General features: G+C 40.9%; 1 protein-coding gene across 5 annotated transcripts in view; it reads right to left on the reverse strand.

Moving 5' to 3' along the window:
- BLNK (B cell linker) overlaps positions 1-18,832 on the reverse strand; it is a 92,653-nt gene that overhangs the window by 28,648 nt on the left and 45,173 nt on the right. For 3 of the 5 annotated variants that reach the window (XM_079312918.1, XM_079312919.1, XM_079312921.1), the window contains exon 4: positions 1,279-1,344. In XM_079312918.1, coding sequence (XP_079169044.1) covers positions 1,279-1,344 — 66 coding nt within the window. Of the gene's footprint in view, positions 1-1,278; positions 1,345-14,771; positions 15,049-18,832 lie in introns of those variants that run through there. The other 2 variants (XM_079312922.1, XM_079312920.1) reach the window with 2 other exon arrangements.

Raw genomic sequence — 18,832 nt, forward strand, 5'->3', positions numbered from 1 at the left:
GTGAACTGCAGAAATCTGAGAGTGAACAAGAATGAGTAAAGGAAAAATTATCTCAAAAATATGATATATATGGTGTTTTACCATCGGAGCCTGCTCAAGGTCTGTGGGAAGAAACACAGCTGTGGAAATAAGGCACAAAGGAGAACCAAGATTACTCCTCCTGCCTGGGGAACAGGGGAGCCTCAGTCCTGCTGCTCCTAGGAGTGTGTCCCCTCCTCTGGCAGGTCCAGCAGCTGCCCCACAAACACCAGCCCTGCCTGGCTGAGCCAGCCTGGCTCTCCTGAGCTCTTGCACAGCTAAAACAGGCAGGGCCCTACAGCTCCTGCCAACAGCTGACTGATTGCTTCCTATATATGAGAATTAGCTGTTTCCCTTGAACTCAGCCATCGCGGTCCCTCTTTAAAAACAATTTAATATAATGCTTCCACATGTCTTTTATGTACAAGAGCTGTATTTTTGGAATTTAATATGGTTGTCCTGGAAACACTGCAGATAGGGTGTCATAATTAACTTCTAAAAGTACTTAATACTTTTGTTGCCAATGACCCATGTAAAGAAACACATCTGAATGAGAAAATTGCATCCAAATGGAAATTCAATGCAAATGAGCTGCTGCATTAAGAAAAGTGTGCTAAATAGCTAATTGCTTCAAATAGATGTTTGACTGGAAACAGTGAATAGTGTATTCATTTGACAAGGATGCAAAATTAGTGGGATTTCTATGTACAAATACATATGAATATTTTATGATACTTTCATGCACGTGACACAATCTGCAAGTTGTTCAGCACATCTTAGTAGAATAGGGGTGTTAGGTAATGCTGGATTTTGCTTTATGACACTGAAACACAGGAGGACTTAGCATTTTTATGGGAATTTTAAGTATGATGTCTGACCAGTTCGTTCAAGGTGGAGCTCAGATTCAACTTAATTGCAGCAGGAAGCCTAAACAGTTGCCTAAGGAGAAAGGCACACATACAAACAATAAACAATGACCAATCCCAGTAAACATTAAAAAAAAAAGGCTCTCAAATAGTGTTTTTTTTCAAGCCTACAAACACAACCTATCATTGGACTCCAGTTCTGCAACTCCTTTATTATAGTCTTGATACTGATGACAATTCTGCAGGTTGCAGTCTGAACCAAAGCTCTTTGCATACACTGAAGTACATCCCTCTGGAATGACACGGTCCCATCACTAAAGCACTACACACCACTATTCTCATAGCCCAGACTTCCCCACATTGATAAAACTAGGGATCAGCATTGCAAACTTACTTTTTGAACTTGTTTATTATCCCACTTTCATTTTTCTTGATGTCATGCACCATCTTTTGAAGCTTTCTGTAAGATATTAAACAAAGCCAGCATTAAATTACCAAGTGCTTGAGCATTAATATAAATTAAGAAAAATATAAAATTAAGAAAAATTAAGAAAAATGAGCTCAACATATCTTCAATAAGTAGTTAATTTAAGAAGTTAAATCATTTGTGCATGAAGCTTTCCTTCCTTTTTAAGAGCTCTTCAGCATTATTTGTGTTATCTTTCTTCTAAATACAATTAAGTACAGTATAAACAATCAATTTAAGAGTAAGTGCATCAGGAAAAAAGAAGTCCTTGTCTAAATTTATAGTTTAGAATATTTAAATGTTAACATTTATCTATAAGTAGTTTTATAACACTGCAAAGCTGTAATGGTGATGCCCTCTGATTTCTGACCATACATGGGACACCTAAATAACATGAGAATAATGGACAAATAATTCACAAGCAAGCACATCTTTAACTCCTGCTGAAAACCCAAACTGTTAATTTACAGCAAAATAATAGTGTTACTTGCTATTAAAAATAAATTAATTACTTATAGTTGTGATAAACAAGTGTACAGCAAAATGCTCCAAAATTTCCAACAACAATGTACTATACCTATAAGAGTAGCTTGGATTATTATCTAAGCTAACCAGAAACATTAAATCTGAGGTGAAAACCTCAGAAGAACTTTGCTTTTCTGTTGTATTTGTTGGGGTTTTTTTCTTAACAGATTCAGCTTCTGGTTCTGCTTGAAACATCAGAAATAGCCATCATCTGCAGTTTGCTGTTTCTGTGTTGTGCCCCAGCTGGCACCTGGCACTGTCTATAAATGAAAAGTAATGAGGAATGAAAACAATGAGAGGAGATCTAAATGGTTTAGTTCTAGTTTGGGGAGAATGGTTGTAAGTGTGTTTCTTCCAAAAAGGTTTGCCAGACTTCAATTAGGGATGGATGTCAGCATCAGTTACATTTCTTTTGTTGTTTGTCAGAGATAGGATCACCAACAAAATCTAATTGTAGATTTCTATGTGGATATTGCTTATTGCTCATCACTGACACTAATATCATTACATTAGCAAAATATTACTTTATTAGGTAATAATTAGGTGGGCTTTTTCACATTACTGGTTTTATTCTATATTGTCATTTATTTGCTAAAAATCTTCACACATACATGCAAATAAGATCCAGCACAAAATTCCTAAGTACCTGAATTTGCTTTTCATTTGACCATATTTGGATGTAACATGAGTCTTGAATAAGGCTATAGTTTAAAAGATAATTTTATTATATATTTATATTAAAAAAGGATGCATTTAAATTAGGAAATCACATGCACTGGTGCTATTATGATTTTTTTTTTTCTAAGCGGATGGACTGAAATGAACACATTCCCATTTTCTGAGTAGTCAAATTTCTTAAAAATCTGTGTCTCTTATTCCATATTCCTTTTCTTGAGGCATTTAGATTTCTAATTACAACTTTGATAAATTAGAAAGTACCTAATATGCATTACTGTGACTTTTTTCAGTTTTTAAAGTTACATAGCTCTTAGAGGAGTTGTTAACATACTTGTTTGTTGTCCCTGGAGAATTCAACATTTTTGAGGCCTGTGAGATAAACAGATAAACCAGTGCACTAAGTGGGGAGTGCAGGAAGTCATCAAGCACAGCTGATCTCCAGTTCAAGTGGAATCCCCTTGACCCACAGGGTTGAATGAGCTGCAAAAACCAGTCTGTCCAGTTAGCAGAGGCTGAAATTTCTTGAAGTGCCAGGCCATATAAAAAGCAACAACTGAAAAGCTTTAGAAAGAGCTGTCTTTTTGATTAGCCATCTTAGAGAGACAGAAGAAAAGATGAGAGCCACATAGAAAAGTCTATGGCAAGAGGAGTCTCCAAATCTTAAATCACTCAATCCCAAACTCAAATTCCAGAGCAATGAGCAAAGTGAAGCACAGAAGGGCATTTATACACCTAAAGTTTTGACTGAATCTACATATCTGACTAGCACTAAAATACTTGTATGGCTCTCTAATACATGAGATTGCACTCCAAGCAAAGGGAGTTGTGAGAGGACCTTGCCAGAGCAGCAGCCCCAGAGCAGGCAGAGCTGAGGGCTCCAATGGCCCAGAGCAGGCAGCCCTTGGTCAGGTAATAACTACAACCTCCTCCTTCACAACACGGCTGAGTCAGGCGCTCATTACCAGCTAATGTTTATCCTCCAGTGTTCTCTTGGGGTGAGCAGATACTAGAAATACTCAAGGACCTCCATCAGCTAGTACTGTAAATAAAAATAATGAGTAATGCTTGTCTTACTTTGCGTTGCACATAATTAAAGATAATCAAGACGTAAAACTTAAAGTTGTTTCTTTAACTACAAGCTCCAACTCTTCATTAAACCTGTTTGGAATGTTTTTATGCAAAATCAGGTTTGCAGATAAAGGTACAGTCTGTGTTACTGCTAATCTTTGAAAACACATTTCAGCAATAGATATTTTTATATCCCTTTTAATTGTAACTTGTATGGGACCCTTTGATCAGGATCTCATGGTACACAATAGATTTTCAAAGTTCTGCAGATAATAAGTTTGGAAGTCTTGGCTGTAGGTACTTCTAAAAAATTTTAGGTTTGTTACAAATACATTAGAAATTCCTCATGTTGGAAGGAAAAAAAGACAGAAACCTAAAGCAAAACACTTTTTAGCTGTGTGTTGCTATTTTTGTAGCTAAAAACTCCAGTAATTCAGAATTATCAGATCTACTGACAAAGGGGTCACTCGCTGTGATACATATGTGAAGGAAGGTGGAAAGTTTTACCATTGTAAATACCATACATCCTGAAAGAAGGATTTGATGTGTGAAAAAATACCTTGCTGCACTCAAGGACTGGCAGAGCTGCCTCAAAATAAAACCAAATGAAACAAACCCACCCTCTCTTTGATCTGGTCACAGTCATCTTATGAGGAATAAGTGATGATGAAGTGAGGATGATGGGCAAACCTGGCCTGTGACATCCCCACCTTCAAACATCAACTGGGAGCCTTTGGCTCTTTTGCATACACACTATTCTACAAAAGCTTTCCCAAGTTGAAATAGCTTTTAAAGAGAAAAATGAAGAAGAATAAAGTGTGTAACAAGTTTTCAACTTGGATGTGAGATGAGGTACAGAGACTTGCGAAAGAAGTCTGTCTTAACTTCAGACAGATTTGTGCAAGATGGAATTCCCCCACCATTTACACTAGATTTTGAGAAATTGTATTTATGAGTATTATAAACCTGTGAAGACATTTACCAATATGTATCCTGTAGATAAGTGTGTTAAGGCTCAGAGCAGCCAGCATGAGTGGCTCCCCAGTGGTCATGACCATCCCTGCTCCTGGAAACAGGGAGGGATCTCCCATGTGCACGGGCAGCACAATTCACCCACTTGTGCCCAGTGAACCCTTTGCACCCTCAGTGCTCACCTGGCTGTCAGGCTGTTATCTGTGCCTGGGTCACCTGGGCAGTGACAGCCCGTGGCAAGAGAATTCTGCAGGGTCTCTGGAATGGGCAGAGGGACACAATTGCTTCAGAGTGTCTGGCTGTGAGCACCTGTAGCTGAGAGGGATCCTGACAGAGTTTTTGGAAGCAAGGCTGACTGCAGCATCACTGAGGAGTGGTAGCAAAACAAAAACTAATTTAAAATTATTTACAGGAAATTTTCTATATTATAAGAATACCTATTTCTGTTTATCTGGGGGATGAAAATTATACCTTCTTACATTTCTGGTGTTTACAGGACTGTCTGAACTACCTGTTTTGCCTCTTGAAAAATACCCATCAGTACTTACAAACCAGTTTCTTTAGTTAAAGAAGAGCAGAATTTTGAACATGATATATTGGCAGGCTTGCTAGGGCAGCTTTACAAACAATATTAACACACTCAGCATTAAAGGACCTGTATGTTCCTTCTCCTCCTCACATCATTTAGGTCTTTAACTGATGAAGCTGAATTGGTTGCAAAATAGTAAAAATAATTTTCAAAACAAACACACTGTAAATCAGACAATGTGCATGTCAATTGCAGCTCTTCTAGCTTTTTGGGTACATCGTTTCTCACTGGCAGGACAATCTGTAGTTCTGTGCCTAGAAAGTCATATTTTCTTACTTGAAGTAAGATTTTGGGTAGGTGCAGCAGTCACTTTTGGCTTAAGAAAGATCACATTACAACAAAAAAATTGTTGTTTTCTAGAGTTTTTGTTGGTTTGTCAGCTCTCTTTTTCAGGCAAATTTACATAATTAGCATTAGAAACCTAGAACGGGATTTAGTAAGTGCAAATTTAGACTTAAAGCAAAAAATCTCCAAAAATACCCACTTGCCTCAGCTATGAAATTTTACGAGAACCACAAAACAGAAAGCAAGGATGAGCATAATGAAATTTGGAGAGTAAAAGCTAAGTTATTAGAAGATCAAAACCAAAACTCAGAGCAGAAAACTAAAAATTGTTACAGCTACCTCTATTAATGAAAACAAAAAAACATTAAAATATGAAATAAAGATTGAGCAGCATGTCCAGACCACTCCTTTATGGCTTCTCACAGCACAATTATTCCAACACCTTCTCCCCACCTGCTCTTTGCTTTGTGTTTCTATTATCCTTCAGTTTTATAAACAGCTATGCAGGTGACCAAATCAACAAAGTAAGTTATTGTTTCTGGACAAAGGGGAAGACTCTTGCTTATTTTTGGGGGTAGAACCTGATTACCTAGAAGGGGATTTATAAAAGCACCACCTGATATTTTGAAAAGCATGAAGCTCTTATGTTGAAATATCTTCTCAAACTGAATGAACAAACTTGAAAAGTACTATCTTTCCTATGCCAAGCTTCCATGAAAGTAATGCTTCTGTTATGGTCTTTGTGGAGGAATGTGGATTTTGGTGAAATGGGTGTCTTTCTAAGATGTATTTTCATATTACCTGTCAGTTTTGTGCCTCAAAGACAATGCAATTAAATGTTATAAAACAATTCTACTCTCTTCCACTTCATGTCTAATTCCTCACTAGAAAGCAAAAAGAAATACAAGTATAGAAAGCATCTAATTCCTCATTAGACCTCCTTCAGGTGCTCTAGACAATACATGCACACACCTTTGTATCCTGGAATACACCTTTGCCTTTGCAAAGAAATGCCAGGTGGAAGCAGCCACCTGGGTCAGAGCTGGTGTTTTCAATGGCTGTGGTATGTGTAAAATGCATAAAAATGTGTGAGACAGCTGAATCCTTGAGGTGCAGTCAGACAAACCACTTCATCCACTTGGGTTTTATCCACCCCCTGCAATGGCTTTCTTGGTGGGAGAAGAGGAAGCTTGGAGCTGGAGCTGGTAACCTGTGGCACCAAACCATCCATTCAAGGCACTGAGCCTTTGATCTTCATCTGTAAAGCTATCTCAAAGATAGCTTTGTGAAGAAAAGTTCAAAGAGGTTTGCTTATCTGGAGAAGCCAATTACAGCTACCTATCTGAGAGGAAGGAGGAACAAGGAATTGTTCTCACCCGTGTTTGGGAGATGCACAGGGGAAATGACAAGAGTTTATATTCATTTTGACAAGACTGTTGATTTTTTCAAGTCTCAGAATCATCCTATTCTTCTGACTTTTGAATCATCCACTATTTTACCTAAAAACAACCCCCATAGTTAGAGCAGGTGTGTGTTTACAAGGTACACACAGAAGGACAGAAAGACTAAATAAGGATTATATTTTTCATCTTCATTTGTCCTCTGTGCAATCTTCACAAAAAAGCTGTCAGTCCTCCTTGTACTGGTAAGTACCAATATTCACTGAGTAAATAAAAAATGCAGCATGTAAAGGGATAATGCATCCTTAACAGAAATCATGCCTAATGTGAAAGTAAACAGTGTAAGTACTTTGGGGTGATTGGGAGTTCTGTATATTGAAAGAGCCCATTCTAGGTTTCCAGAGCTAAGCATTTGAATTTGCCTGGAAACAAAGACTTCAAGCTTTGGACACCTTCTCCCTGTTAGGCAGGCTGCTCTCCCTTTTATCCCAACGGAGTAACAGTGACACCATAACAAATACAGAAAATAATTAGGTACTATGATATGGAAGTAACTATTACAGTCACTTATTGACATAAAAAAGTAAAGTATGTTTCCTGTTCTGTAACTGACCTTCTCTGTTTTTAGTCTTTTTCTTGGTTTACTAATCTCTTTTTTTGGACCAGCTCTCTGAATATAAGTTAATGCATAACAAAACAAAAACACCACCCCCCCTCCCCCCTGAAGCCACATTCACAAGACTTATTCCACTTTTCTGGAAGGTTTTCAAGCACCAGGAGGAAGCTCAACACATTAGGCTACTCTAAAATACAGTTCCAGTTAAAACTAAGTGAGTGCTGTACCTTCCTGAAGGATTAGCACCCTACAGCCTGGTCACTGAAGGAGATCAAGGGCAGAAATTTAAAAGAATTAAGTGACTTTTATATTTCAACATGAAGAGAAATGAATAAAGACAGGATCTAGTATGGACCCAGAATATTATCACTGACAAACATTGCTGTACTTGGGCAGAAAGAGTTCTTGCTCAAGCTACAGAAGCATTATACCCATCATAGGCATGGGGTGGCACTGACAGCACCTAATGGAGGCTACTCATGGATCACTTTTGTTTATTTTGTTCTGAAGCCAATCAAATTTTGTTAAAACTGGAGAAATTCCCTAGCTGGTCCCTATGTCACTTTAATGGAGCCCACATGGGCTGCCATTGAAAGGGGAGATTCCACTCTTCTCTGCCCTTGGTGCTTCCCCTGCTTTGATGAATCACGGGACTTCCAGCTGGGAAACTAACTTCTTTTTTCTTTTGCCAATTTAGATATGAGCAGGATCAGATGCAGCTCTGTCAGGTGGTCATTGGAACCTCAGTGCCAGTGAGAGGGGAGAGAGGGGCAGGGTGAGCAGGGCATTGGGAGGGTGGAAGAAAGGGACCTGCCCTTTTGGCAGCAGCTCAGACTTCAACTGAGCCATGTAGTCACAGCTTCAGTAGCACTTTGTTGCCTCTGTGCTTCTTGCAGAGATGCCTACAGCATCCACATTTTAAGATAGGAAGGAAACTTTTAGCCACATGGTTCTTGTATTAACAGCTTACTTCACCCAGTTTCTCCTTGAATTAAGCTTGAAAAACATATACTCATTTTTAACATTATTGCCTCAGGATGCATTATTTCAAATCTTTCTAAAGTATTTGCTGTGTAGTAATTTATTTTGAGGTCATAAACTTGTAGCATTGCACACTGGGCTTTGCTTATGTCTGGAAAATAAACTTGTTCAAAATGGATATACTAACCAATTAGGATAAAGATGTTAACAGAATTTTCAAGCTTCTGTTACTCCTCAGTAATTTATTATGGCTGGCACAAACCAAACATATTTACATTACATCCTCTTGCAGTTTACCAAAAATCTAAGATGATGCCCTAGAGCCAAATGGGAAAATAGTGTCCCTTTTAGCCACTGTTTACCATCAATTTTTCAATTCTTTTGTCTGCTGAGCATATAAACTAATATGGTCTTCCAGGGGGGCTTTTCTACAATGATTTATGATTGTCATATTTGCCTTCCAAAAGCAAAGCATCTATCACATATTAATGTCCTGTGCAGCATGTAGGTTTTGCAGGATTCTGTAAAACACAAAACTGTTTTGTTCTGGAATCAACATATCACTGGGTACCTGCAATATCATATTATGATTTAATATCTAGCACTCTACACAGCTGTATGGGGTACATTTATAAACTAATGGTAAAAAATAGTTTTGCCACAATGTTGGTTTTCTCCCATGGCCATAAAATTAATTTATTGGGTTATTTGCTTGGCTCTTAATAATTTATTATTTTACTAAAAAACCCCCCAAAATCCTATGTCATTAGATCAAATATAAATTATTCACTTCTGCTGCATAACTGACAGTTGGAGGCCAAAGGACAGTGTCATTTATGATTGCTGTGGTTGACAAATGCTCCTAACTCTGGACAGTTATTTTGGCAGAACTACAGTGTCACTACAAGCCCTTATTTTATTTGGAACAGTGTGCATATGAAGCAGTGGTAGAATAAGCTGTGACAATGACTTCATAATTTTGCCAGGACAAGTAGAATGAAGCTATAGGTGCTATGCAAGCATAGCTGATCTTGTGAACAGATTGCACCCTTACACTGCTGTCTACCTGCAAAGACTAAAGAGGCATCTCTTGATAATTTCAGTATTATACTGCATCATTTTGTCCACATTATCATATTTTTGTTTAAAACACATATACACCACAGCCACATGGAAACATACTTTTCTATAAACAACATTACTGGCAGGAAATTGTATGTGAAAATAAATCCTATGTGGTGGTTTAGTTTGGTTTTTTCCCTCCCTTCAGTTTACAGATTTTTTTGTTTGTTTGGGGTTTTTTTTTGTTTGTTTGTTTTTTGTCTTGTAAAAATTAGCATGTTTCAGGTTTGGTTGTTTTGGTTGGTTGGTTTTTTAGCCTGGGGATTGGTCCAGTTTGGATGACCTAGCAGGAAAGAAGAAAAGAAGCTTTAAAGGGATTGACAGAATGAAGCAGTTGTGCAGAGAGAAGGGAATAAAGAAGGACAAATATAGATGGGATGGATGCTATGCTGTGCTGAAGGAAGGTCAGAGGGAGAAGCAAGAGGATTTGACTGGAGAAGTCACACTGAGTGAAAGAATGGATTTTTACAGTGGTATTTGGGGAAGTCTGCATTTCCTATCTCATTTCATTCCAAAGTCTAGAGATGAGAGAGAGAGATTAATGAACTATTTAAGCTGACAGAAAACTAGAGGAAATAGAGATTATAAAACTTTATCTTTTAATCAAAATCCTGTGCTCTGTATGACAAACAGGGTGTAACTAACCTACAGAAAAACTTTTGTTTGTGCTCATCAGCACAGCAAATGTAGCCAGTGACCTTTTTTCCCTGTGCCTGTGAAACTCAAGTTTGAAGACTGCAAATCACTGAACTGTGATTTCACGTGACCTTACGTTCAGCCTACATTTTGGTGGGCTAAAAGATGGGTGTGCCACAAAAGCTGCTGTCACCACAGAGTGATACTGTGCAGTGGAAGGTTGTCAGGAGACACTGGAAGCTGAGACAGGAGGTGGCTGTGGGCAGCAATGGGACCTTCACAATTGGTATGTCTTAGGGCAGATTAGACTGAGAGAACTGGGACTGTTCAGCCTGGAAAAGGCAAAGCTCAGGGTGATCTTATTGCAGGCTTTTAGTAACTGAAGGGGGTCTACAAGAAAGCTGGAGAGGAAGTGATTTGTACAAGAGTATGTAGTAACAGGACAAGAGGAAATGGCATCAAACTGAAAGCAGTTTGGATATTAGAAGAAATCCTTTACTGTGAAGGTGGTGAGGCACTGGAACAGGTTGGCTTGAGAGCCTGTGGCTCTCCCATCCCTGAAGTGTTCAAGGCATGTTGCTTTGAGCAGCCTGATCTAGTGGAAGGTTTCCCTGCCCATGGCAGAAGGATGGGAACAGGATGGTCCCTTTCAATCCAAACCACTGAATGATTCTATCATTTGCATGGCCTTTCCTCTGGACTATGTAACCAATAAGAGGTAGAGATGTTGAAGTTGGATGTTGGCTTCAATGCCTAATTCTGTCATGGGGAACATTCTCTAGGTTATTTTGAAACTCCAGTTTATTTCTTGCTTGAATTTGTTTTTGTTCTTTTGTCCTGTTCAAGTCCTTGAGGGCAATAAACGAAGTTAAAATTTTCCTTGAGAAAACAGATGAAGTCTGCTTGCTGTCACTAAGAGGAATGAGTACAACTACCTATAATGAAATATTTTCTTACAGCATAAAACTAGTATTCACATATTCCCCAAACATTTTCTCCAAAAGTAAATGCTCCCAATGGTAAAGCATGCTATACATAGGAGGTGTCAGTAAACAGCTAAATATTTAAATCCCAAATGAATTAATTGTTTACTATACACTTTTAAGAAGGCACATTGTCAGAAGATCCTCTGTTGAAGAAAAAGGCCTAGCAGTTACAGCCAAGCTACCAGGAGAAAGTTAGTGAAGACCATGAACACCTCCAAGTTTGATCGACAACAGACATTCAGGCCTTAAGGAAACTCCTCTTGATTTTCATAGAATTAGGACTTAAACCCTTCTGTTTAAAAGGGGGACCAATGCAAAATCCTGCAAAAGCCCCAGACACTTATTCAACCTGAGAAAAGTAAATTGCCAGTTTATTTCCACTTCCTATCAAATGGGCATTATGATTGAAGATAGGGATTTTAAGCCTTTGTTTTTGCTGGGGGCAGAGACAGACTGCTGCAAATTAATGAAGTCAGATGAAATTAACATGACTCCGTGCTCTTGGAAAAGGCTGTTTGCAAACTGGAACTTGCTGGCTGCATGACCTTAGGCAAGTGAAAGCATGTGGCACACTGATTTGTCCCATCACCACGGTGGTGATGATGCCTTTGAAAAGGACTTGGTGTTACACAGCAAAGCCAGCCACGGGCATAGAGTCATCATTAAGGTTTGTGGTCATCATAAAAAAATGCAGCAAGTCTGAAGAGATGCTGTGACAGTCACATATAGTAGCTAGATATTATTTAAATACCAGGAATCATAGGCTTATAATCTAGGGAAGTTAAACCACAAAAGAGTCTGCAAGGTTAGTGCAGAGTTTTCTTTTGAGCTGCTAACTTCCCATTACCCATGCTGCCTACTGTCCCTGATCATGAGTGCAGTATTTCTGTATGTTTGCAGCACAGTATTTTTCCCTGAAGTTCAGTCTGAAATCCAGGCACACAAGAGCTTGCCATGGCAGCATAGCCATTGCTCATGTATTCACTCCACTCTTTGGGAAACAATTCAAAGTACCAAATTACTTGTATGCACCACAGATTAGTTTCTCTCACTATAAATAAAAACAAGCCTTTGAATTAATTTTTCCTGGCTATATAGAAGCAGTTAGAACACACAATGTACTCTGAGGGAACATTTGTATAATACTGTCCATGCCTTATAAGAAATTTTATATAGAAATTAACAGTGGAATTCCATGAAGTTCCAGCATTCCTGTCCAACTATTACTAAAGTTAGTTGAGTGGCTTAACTGCAAACAATGTACATACCACAATATGTTAGGCAGAACACTTACAGTTCTTATTGTTGCAATAAACTTAACTAATGGAACAGGTTAAGAATTCAGATCTGACATAAGATTTGCTAATGCAACAAAAAGCTAGGTCTGGCAGGCTCAATTATACCCAAGGAAAATAGTTGAGCTTAGCAAAACCACATAATATCTAGTTTTTTAGGTCTACATTTTAAAAAATCAAAAGATCCTCTCTCAGACACTGACTCAACAGTAGTGCTTTTTAAACTTTTGCTGCTACAAAGCAGAAATTTTAAGAAAGTTGTCTTTAAAACTGAAAACTATAATCACATACATTGAAACTATGTTTGGCAGAAACATTTCTTGGCATAGCATCTTAGCCTATGCAGAAAAGTATGTTTGTGACATAACCATTTAGATCATGTAACATTCAGTACAAAGTCTGAACCACCTATGTGTGTTCCATGCAGCCAGATGTGGTATTAGGAAGCCAACTGCACTGTCACCAGTCACAGAGCACGAGGGGGTGTCCAGGTGTTTCAAAGGAGGAAAAGGCTGCTGCCACGTTATGCCAATCTCCTCCTGTATATGCATATCTCTCAAATTTATCCCATGAATATCTACTCATGGAAAGTTCTGCTTCAGGGTTTATAATTCTGACAGCACAGTAAGATTTTGTAGTCACATATCCAGGTTTCTAAGGAGTATTTCAACATGCTCCAGTCGATGCATGTGTGTCCACTGTGTGTGGTGAGAACACTCACAGGCTTGAGAAAGGGGTGCTCCTACAGTCCCTGCACAAATAGGCTGAACTGGCCATGAGGAGCAGAGAAAAAGAAACTTGAAACTCTTCAGGTTAATACAGGAAAGCAGAGCTACTTCTTTTTCTTCCCTATTTCACAGCAATATTAAAACCTCAGACGAGATGGAGAGTGCCACCTATGTGAAGATGCAGCAGAGGTGTGGTGCTGCCTTTCAGGTTCAGAGCTTTTGGATCGCTGCACCAACTGATTCACCACAACCCAAAACGTTGTGGGCTGTTATAACCCTCACACAACGACCCACTTTAGATATTTGAAGGCAACCCTGCTTTAATTGCTAGCAAAAAGTGTGGAAGATGAATCCCAGCCACAATTTTATGACAGCAGAGGGTGTGTACTTTATTTTTTTTATGTACCTGTAATGGATGGAATCAAACTTTCCATCTTGTTTCTCAACTTGTTATTTAAAGACAGTTCAGACCAACATTCATCCCTGACACCATTTAAACCAGTTTAGACTACTTCAGGTGGTAAATTGCAGACCATGAGGAAATTCCCTGTGTTCTTCCCCTGTCCATTGAGCATCCACAGAGCTTTTGCCTGGGCTTAGGATGTTTAGGTTTAGACCTGGCTTTCATCAGGTCTGCCTGCATAGGAGTCACTGCAGCTCTGCAAGTACACACCCCCCACAACAGTACTTAAACAATATGGAAAGAGTAGCTATCAATAAACTGCATTCCATCAAAATTAGCTTTACAAGGGATTATCCCAGTTTGCATTAAGGTTTCTGGGGAGAGGGAGAGAGACTTGAGAAGGTCTAGAAGTTAGTATTGAGTGCTTAAGTAGGACTTATTTTAGGAAAATATATTTTTCAGTATTTCATTCTTATTTTTTTCAGAGGAGGGAAAGATTTTCATATTACTTTAACTTGAAACAGAACTTCTTTTAACTATTCAGAAATTCAAGAAGTAATGATGAAAGAGCCTTGAGGTGCCAACTGTACCAGCACATGAATCGAGACACACTAAAAATACTTCAGTAATGGCCAGCTTCTGCTTTTTTCCTCTCCAACCCTGTATTTAACATTGTTCTCCTTCACTTAGGAACATTTCCCGTTTTCCAGTTCCCTCTATTCCACCAGTTCTTTCGAAGATTAGGAAATATTACAGAACTTAACTGCAAAAGCCATCTTCGTAGGACATTAAAGCATCAAGCAATTAATTAAGCTTTTCTAATTTGCATAAGACTCATACATCATAATGAGTCACACTATTTCCTCACAGCTTTAAAAATAGACACTTTGAAAATATTCCTCTTTGCTCTGCAGATGAAACCGACACACAGTTTGCTTTGAAATCAGCGTTATCCACTCCAGACCCGTGTTTACTTTCCGCACTCCCTGCAGCGCCCTGGCATTGGGTAAAACCGGGAAAAACTCCGTTTGGCTCTAAAACTTCTGCCAACTTCCCCGTGCCTCGGCTCTCCCAATCCCCCCGCACTCCGCTCGTCCAGCAGTTCCCGGAGGGCACCGGCAGCGGAGCAGCCCCTACCTGAACTTCTCCCCCGCCGGCACCGTCAGCCTGTTGAGCTTGTCCATGCCCGTGAGCGCTGCCCCGCCGGGACGCGCTGCCCTCGGCTGGGCACCTGCCGTGCCGACGCTTCCCCGGGCTGGGCTGGGCTGGGCTCTCTCTCCACCGGGTCCCGCCGCGGTCGCGCCGCGCCGCTGGAGCCTCTCCCCGTCCCGTCCGGCCGCAGGCACCGGCAGGGGAGGGACCCGGCGCTCGGCCCGGCCCCGCCCCGCCCGGGGCGCACAGGTGGCCGCGGAGGCGGGAGGAGCCTTTGGGAGCGGCGGCGCGGGCCGAGCTGAGCCGAGCCGAGCCGAGCCGAGCTGAGCTGAGCCGGGCCGAGCCGAGCCGGACTGAGCCGAGCCGAGCCGAGCCGAGCCGAGCCGGGCCTCCCGCCGGGACGCGCGGGCTCGGGGGGCTCGGGGGGCTCAGGGGGCTGAGGGCGGCTCGGGGGCTGAGGGCGGCTCGGAGGGCTGAGGGTGTCTCGGGGGGCTGAGGGCGGCTCGGGCCCGGCCGCGCAAACCCAAAATCATCATACAAACCATGTAATGGAAGTTATTAAACTAGGGAGCATTAATTCCAGTGGAAATAAGAAAAGGCGGTCATCAGAGAAGTCATAGAAAACCCTTCCGGCGAGAAAATACACCTACCTTGTGAGTGATAGCAGCCAAAGCCTGAATTTTGCTTAATTATTTCTCTACAACTGGCTCTGTGTGAAGATGTTTGTTCTGATCTAGGGGCATCATTTAACAAGAACTGAAATGCTTCAGACAAGTCATCTTTGTTTCTATGCTACAGGAGTGCTTTATCTACTCAGCAATTCAAAGTCAAGCCAAAAAAAGTATCCTAACAATAGGATATAGAGAACTGGAGCCCTGAAACAGGACATACCTTGCAATTCACAGCAAATTTTGAGCAAATGAGGATAGGATGCTCACAGTCTTTGTGACAGAGTTTGTTTCAGCAAGTCTGGTTTTGACCATGCCTCAATGGCCTCCCAGCTCTGACACAAACCAGAACATGGCCCAGAATAAAGCAGCATGTGGAAGGAAAGAGTTGGTGGGAAACAAACAGCAGAAAATAACAGAGGTATTTATTATTTATTAGACGTATTTAATGGACAGAAAAATAGAGGTTCCATTTCTGAACATCTTTATCAACATTCTTTATCAAATGATAAAGAAGTTGCTTTTAAAAATCTGTTTGTGAGCATAAATGGAGAATTATAGTGGGAGAGGATGAGAGACACCAACCTAGACTGAGCCACAGCACTTGAAGAGAAGGTTGTGTTGCAACAGACATTGGCATTTAGAAAATCTATTCAAACATTTAGAAGGCCTTTTTCAAAATTACAATGGCATTTTGAGCATCAAAAATTTGAAATAGAAATGCATGTATATTCTGTAAGCCATGCTCTCAAAGGACTTTACTGGCAAATCCTGCATACCTGCATTAGGTAATAGTGCCAGGAATTCATCCCCTATCCTTTGCAGCCCTATAAAGGAAAATAAAGTTAGTGCTTATCTACATAATCATGAAAGTGCCAGTCAGCGTGGATGGAAGTTCTTAAACCATTAGATAAGAAAATACAATGTAGGTCAAAGGCTTTCAGTAGTGTTGCTCCAGAGAGCCAGTATTGTGGGAACACCTCTGCAAATGGCCTGATCCAAGACTTCAAGATACATTGTTCTGGGACACCATTATGCCCCACAGCCCGGGCCCTGTCCCTCAGCTGGGCAGGCTGGCCCAGGCTTCCAGGCCATGTCTCAGCAGACAGCAGCACAATCCCCACTGGCCCCAGATGTGCCAGGGAGCAGGGAGGTGACACAGGCATCCCTCAAACGAATCCCCATCTACCTAAAACAGCCCATGTGGCTGGGGAGGAGAGTTGCTTGTTAACCATCACTATGGTCAAGATGCCACCCACGTGGTAAGAAAAATCCCAGTTCCTCTTTGGCCTTATCCAAATGAGCATATTATGTCAAAGAGGGAGAGTTGCTGGGGTTACAGCTACAGAAATAGCATGACATTATCTTTGCTGTGTGGCTCAAACCTACCACCGCCTCCAGGCTCTCCCAGGGCTCCTGAAGAGGAAGGCAGGGTTTCCTGCAGTGAGCCAGTCAGGCCCTGCCCCTACCTCCAGCCTGGGCCCCCAGAGACACTATTTTGGGGTGATAAGTAAGGTTGGAGGGATGGAGAAACACCTGCTCCTTGCCCTGTCCCTGGTGCAGGTCCGCAGAGCCACCCTGCCAGCTGGACACTGTAGTGTGTCCCTGTCCATATGGGCTGTACAAGTCCACTTGACCAGAGACAGAATCAGTCCCAACATGGGCCAGTTCAGGCTCTGCAAAATCCTGCTGGGAAAAAAAGGAGAGATCTAGGTTTGGAGAGGCTCAGCCATGCCCTTCTTTAAGGCTTTTCTCCAGTGGTTTTCCTATGTTGTCGCACTCAAATCAGATTTCTCAGCACTGGGGCAGATGGCCAGATAGGCTGACTTGGAGGCAGACCAGAAAGAGCTAAGCAGGTACCATAAAATCTCATGAACAAGTCTTGTGTAATGAAGAGTTTTTTAGGAGTAGCTTCTTGGCAGCTAAGAAGTCACATGCCCTATTCTGCTCACCCTGTGCTGCACCCTCCACAAACATCGGTGCACCAAATCAAACCAAAGAACTGATGCAGTTAACAACCCCTTTTTTTGTGACTTTTTTGCTAGATTGTTTGTAGTGGACTCCTTCCCCAGTCCACGTACAGCTACACAAACACAGGGGCTGGCAGATGACTGGGATGAGAAATCCTGTGTGAGTTAAAGTGTCACCAAGCCCTGAGCACTCAGGGACTGCCCTGAGTGTGACACATCAGCAGCCATCCCTTCCTGGGATCAGGGAGGTGACAGCACTGCAAGGACAGGCGAGAAAACCTCTGCACTGGGCACTGCAGCTTTAAACCTGTAGCTTTGGTTGAGTCAGGAGGAAACAAGGTGAAAACAGTAGTATTGCAGATGACAGTTCCCAAAGATCCCAAAGGGAAACAGCCTGGGATTTCTGCGACAGCCAGGCAAGAGGCAGTTGTTGTGTAAGGAAAACCAATGCAGGAGCTTACTGAGCAAATCTCTTATTCTACATAGTATAGTATGTGTTCTTCATATATATAGTATATAGAATACATTATATTCTACAATATATGTAGTATGTGTTCAGATAAGTGGAAAGATTATATAAGCAAAAGTGACACAGTAGTTTATTCATATCTACATCTTCACATTTTCAGTGTGAATTTAAACTAATTAAAAATTAATTTGACTTTCAAAATAACTTTCAGGGAGTAAAATTGTAAAGTTGGCCAGTCCACAAACAGATACAGTGCAATGTGGAATTCCAGATTTGTTTATTACATGACATTCGACATTTTATTATTCCTTAAAGCCCAAAAAAAGCGATTTGTACACTATCAGCCCGGCCTAGAAAATACTGTATTCAAACATCAAGTGATTCCTACGCTGAAAGCTCAGAGAGAAAAACACCAGCCTGCCAAGACCCCACTGACACTGCTATCAAAGACAAAAACCTCATGGCAGGCTATTTCCCCAGACACACCTGCACTAACCAGGGAGGTCTATTTTGCTCCTTCAGTTTTCACAAGAAAAAACTTTAGCCAGTGCAATCTGGGGAGAAGAATTCCATGTGAAAACCTCGCCAAGCGGCAATGAGAATCTCACCAAGAAATACCTTAGTGTGTCCCCAAAACACATTGTACTTATCAAATCATATTAACATGATGCAGATGTACACTTTTAAAAAAGACAGTAGGTTTCTCCTCTAGAACAGCCTTAGGTTATAAACTAAGCTGCAGAGAGGCCAAAGATGCAGAAGGGGAGCAACAGGAGTCATCCTCCAAAGGTGCAGAATTCAAATGAATCAGCTCTTCAGGATAAAGGCTGGATGTGAACAACTGCCCACACTGCCCCTCAGAAGTAACTGGCTGCCTCCAAAGTTCATCTTTATAGAGGAAAAAGTGGCTGAGCTTAGGACTGAGCAAAAAGTCCCCGG

This window comes from Erithacus rubecula, assembly GCF_903797595.1.
Source record: "Erithacus rubecula genome assembly, chromosome: 9".
Taxonomy (NCBI): domain Eukaryota; kingdom Metazoa; phylum Chordata; class Aves; order Passeriformes; family Muscicapidae; genus Erithacus; species Erithacus rubecula.